This window comes from Limulus polyphemus, unplaced genomic scaffold (genome assembly GCF_000517525.1).
Source record: "Limulus polyphemus unplaced genomic scaffold, Limulus_polyphemus-2.1.2 Scaffold2510, whole genome shotgun sequence".
In the NCBI taxonomy this organism is placed as follows: domain Eukaryota; kingdom Metazoa; phylum Arthropoda; class Merostomata; order Xiphosura; family Limulidae; genus Limulus; species Limulus polyphemus.
In genome coordinates, this window is record NW_013668120.1 from 52,008 (window position 1) to 57,167 (window position 5,160).

The 5,160-nt window shown below is 33.2% G+C and overlaps 1 protein-coding gene across 1 annotated transcript in view; it reads left to right on the top strand.

Moving 5' to 3' along the window:
• Positions 1-5,160, top strand: part of LOC106467157 (polycystic kidney disease protein 1-like 2) — a 51,015-nt gene that overhangs the window by 32,276 nt on the left and 13,579 nt on the right. Inside the window, exon 14 of the mRNA XM_022395290.1 lies at positions 2,458-2,796. Within this exon, the coding sequence (XP_022250998.1) occupies positions 2,458-2,796 (339 nt within the window). The remainder of the gene's footprint in view (positions 1-2,457; positions 2,797-5,160) is intronic.

The window sequence follows — 5,160 nt, forward strand, 5'->3', positions numbered from 1 at the left end:
ATATAAGCCTGGCAGAGAAAGCCAGCAGAGAGAGAGCAGTAGTTACTTTGAGTTCCGTGTAATTTATGATTCTGTTAGTTTCAAGCTAGTGAGCCATAAAGTGTGTGTTTTGCACTCGTTATCGAGATTGTGAATCGCTGTGATTTATAGCATGTATTATAAAAGTTGTTAAGTTGAAATTGACAATAAACATACAGTGTACTAAAAGTTTGTATCGAGGAAGAATAAACTGGTATAATCAAGAAAGGACTTGTATCACTGAAGATTCTCTGAAAGAATTTCTACCGGAAACAAACAAACAAGCAGATACGCAACAATATCTATCTGAAAACAAGAACCTACTTAACAGACATACTTGCAAACAGCTAAGACACCATCACAATGCACTCCATATATTTCACCATATAACAGAATTGAAAACATCTGATGTATAACAGTGTTTATTTAAGAACACAAACTAATAAAAAAAAAAACTTGGTACTGAAAGATGTTGTTAACTGGAAGTAATGTTGGATGAAAGTAAGCAAGATCTATATACTTTCACAGATAAAAACATACTAAAAAATGAGAGAGAAAAGAGGTTGAGGAGTAGTTAGATTAGTTTCTGACAATCCTGGGATTATTTCCAAAACATTATCTCAGTCATACCAGTGCCTACACTTGATGAGCCTTGATAGTTGAGACAACAGTGGTACAACATATATTTATCACACGTGAACTGTCAGTCATAGTACAATGATGTATCTAAAAATTATTAAGATTGACATGTTATTGATGCTACACACACACACTTATCACATGTGGTAAGACAGCCATCCTACCACTAGATTTCTGAAAACTACTTATCTTGCTTCATACACTTGTCATATTGTACATATAATCTAACACATGAACTGACGAGAATAATTAGAGGTATTTTTTGCATACTTATTTATTATTGTTTTATGTTTAGATAATTCCTGTTCTCCATTAATCACTTGTCCCCTGGTGGATCAGCAGGAAGTTTACATACTTATGAAGCTAAAATCTGGGGTTTGATTTCCTGAAATGGATAGAACGTATATATATATCTCATTGTGTAACTGTGTGTTAAACAAACAAACTATATATCATTTACAATTTGCAGTAAGTCTGAGGGCTCACACTGCTAAACACTGGGTTTCGATACTCATGGTTGGCACAGCACAGATAGCCCATTGTGTATTTTTGTGATTAATAACAAACAAATAAAATCATTTACAAATATTTTTCTAAATTAAGTAATCATTCTGAAACCATGCACTAAAATGTTATGAGAAAGTTATGCATTGATTTAAGGGAAATAAACCAATGTTGTTGAGTGTAAGATTGAAAAAACATACAGAACTACTTGTATATAAGACATTCTCGGGCATGTAAATTGAACATCTTAGAAACACCTTTGATTTGTTATTTTTATGAGAAATTGACAAGTAAATTAGTCCTTTGTAATGTTGAGTTATTAAACCGATAGTGATATAAATTTCAGTTAATTATAGAAAGAAAAATATTTCATTGTAAAACTGTTTTGAATTACAAAGTATATATATATATATTTAATTCATTGGTGTCATCACATTTAAAATGCACGTTTTGTTTTAAATGAGCACATTTCCACATCATGTTGTGATGATTAAGATAAAAGTTTTCCATTGGGGCTTATAGCCTTGATATGTCAGAGATCTAGCACAAGCTGGAGGTCCTAGATTCAAACCCTGGTGAGGGCAGCGTGTTACTTTTGAAAAACTTAATCGTTATGACTGGTTCCCAACATGGAGTCCATGTACTATATAATTTGTGTTTTATGTTGCTTGTTTATTGTACTTGTATGATTGTTTGTTGAGTTGAAATAGGAGTTCAAGCCTCAGTCATAGCTCAACAGTACTTCCATAAAAGACTATTCATTACAAGGTCAACATAAAATCTTAAATTTCTGTTAGTAATTATAACAAGGAAATAGACCATATTAGTAAGATTATTACAGAATATTGTGAGACGTGTTCTTTAATTTAATAGATAAGCAAAAATACATACCAAAGTATATTTTTTGTGTTACTTTATAATTTTGTTTCTGCTGTTGTGTTCTTTTGCTTGTGTGAATAACTAGTTTTTCAATCTCCAAAGAAAGGAATAAAAGCTTCTTTACTAAAAATAAAACATGGATACGTCTTTTTATACTGCATCTTGTATCTTATGTTGTGTTATCTTCCTTTTAGTAATTTTTGCTGAGTAAAAAGATTAGAATTAGATGAAACCATGTATTAGATAGATAATGCTGTTGGATTGAAAAATGTTACTAAAATACTCAAGATATACCATATTCAGTTCCACCCCAATGACAAATTTTATCGATATTACATTACACAAAAGCTGGTACATGTGATTACATCTTAGTATACCTAATGAATACTTTATAAGAGCTAATTTATATACTTGTAGGTTGTGATCAAGTTTCAGTCTCAACCTGTTATAAAAGACTTTTCAAATGCTTCACTCATCATACCCTTTACCAATGCTCAGAACACCACACAGTATGTATTGACCGTACCTGAGAGTAGACTACGAGCCAGTATCGGAATCTACTACTTAGGAGTTTTGCCGTATGTGGATATCACTGCAGAACAGCTTGATCTTCAACATAGCTTGTTGCAGCAAGCACCAAGATGGGAGGGAAGTAGTGATAAGAAGCTGTCACAAGGGTATACCTTATCTGTTTTTATCTCCCGCTGTTTTTTCTGGAACGAAAAAGAAGACCAATGGTCGCAAAAAGGCTGCCAGGTATGACTAATAATATTATTTCTGAAATTAATTAATATGTTGTTAAATATAATTATATATGTATTTATTGGTAATGTAGTATTTTAATTTCTATAACTATGCAACTTTATTTCTTCAGTGTAATGATATTTTTTGTATCACTTTATTTCTAACTGATGTCTGGATATCTTTCCTAACACTTTATTTAAATTCTTTTAATAATCTTTTCTTGGGACTGTAGCAAAAAACGTATACAGGTTATTTTTCTTTTTAGATACATTTTTCCTGTACCATATAGTTCCACCTTGTATAGATGTTTGTCCTGTATAAATATCTTCCTGGTAATTAATAGTGTGGTTTCATGATTTATAGCAGTGTGTGTTTATAAATTATGTTAACAAAAGCTCACCAGAAAAAGATATTTCAAGAAAAATGTAAACTCTTTTGGAAATATATGTTAATTTTTGGACTCCCTGTGTACATTTTCAACAACGAGTATTGTATTCTTTACTAGTTTTAATCTGTGTAAGAATCTTCCGTTTCTTAAGCTGCACATTGTATACACATCTAATTTCTCAAGGTATCAGGATTACACTTGGTTTTGAAAATATACTTTTCAGAACATAGTTTTAAATGGAAATTTCTTCAATCAGTCAGTTAGTCAGTCATATGTGTAAACCAGTTAAGCACAGTATTATCTGCTCTGACTAGTCTTCTTCACACTGCTTTATCCCATGCTTGTTCCTGTAGATCTCCTTGCATTCCCCTTTTCCTTGCGATCTTTCTGTCTTCTTTTTTGGCCTTCTATTTCCATGCAGTTGCCATCTGTCCAACCTTCTTGCCAGTTCACTAAGTCTCCTTTGTCCAGTGGTTCTTTGTACCTCCTCCTTTGTCTTCCTAAAATTTATTACTAAAATCTGTGTCAGGCACTTTCTGTCTAAACCATCACTCTCTGTTCATACTGTTTAGTTCATGTCCAACTTTCTGCCCAATATGCACCATATGTGTGTATGCCTGTGCTCATGACTTCAAGAACAGAAATGTCACATGACAAATGTGTAGAGATTGAAATTTTGGTTGGTGGAGGCTATATCATGCAACAAATTGAAGCAGAATTTCATATTTCAGTCGAAGATATATGGGAACTCCGAAGAGGGTACATAAAACAAGTATTTTTAATAACAGAAGTTGATAAGTGGAAAATCTAAACAGTTCAAAAGTTATGTTAAGTAATTCTGGGAGTGGTCTTTCAATGATGCATTACAATTCAGTGACCTAGCTGAAGGTACAGGTTTGAATGCTACATCCAAAACAGTAGGATACATATTAGCACAAAGTGGCCTCAATGGATGTGCAGCTGCTCAAAAACCACTGCTAAGGAGAGATAACCAAACTAAAAGGTTGAAATGTACATCAGTCTTAAAATAATGAAATAAGCATAGTTTGAGGAAGGTACCCTTTACAGTTTACTCCAAATTTTAATTATTTAGTAACAATCATTGAGTTTGTTCAATGGCAGAGGGAGAATTGTGTCACAGTGAATACAATTGTGGAGGAGGGTATCACGGTGAATACAAGTGTGAAGGAGGGTATCACAGTGATTTTCTCAGTTCTTCCTTTATAAACCGTTACGAACTTACTAATATTCATATCAGAACTTTATGAAGGTTAAACCGTTGTAGTGAATGTTTTCTTTGGGCTCTTTATATCCACCAAAGTATTTTTTCACCACATTTGTTGTAAGCTTGAGATCACCGTTTTGTCGGAAGATAAATCCCTGCACAACAGGTCTTATTTCTGAAGAAATCATGAAATGACACGAAGGATAAGAATGTGTTCACTGCAATATTATTCTCCCCCTTTCATTGAACAAACTCGTCGAGTGTTACTAAATAAGTAAAATTTGGGGTAAACTGTGAAGAGAACCCTCCTCCAATATCTCACTCAAGGAAGTTGGAGATCAACGGCATGCTGATGCTGACAGGTACAAACACGTTCTTATCCTCCAAGTCATTCCTTCATTCCCTCAGGAACAAAACCTGTTGGGCAAGGATTTATTTTCCAACAAAACAGAGATCCCAAGCTTGCAGCGAATGTGGTGAAATAATACTTTGAAGGATAAAGAGCCGGATGGAACATTCACTACCATGGTTTAATCTTCATGAAGTTCAAATATGAATATTAGTAAGCTTGTAAAGTCTTTCATAGGAAGAACTGGGAAATCAAATGGCAACAAAACAACTTGGCTGAATTATAGGAAGTAATACAGGACATTTGAAACAGTATTGTTACGTCTCTGGTCGTTAGTTAATTTTCCGTAAAAATTCTTTCCGAAGAAACTTTAGTGATACAAGTCCTTTCTTAAATAAAACTGATTTATTCTTT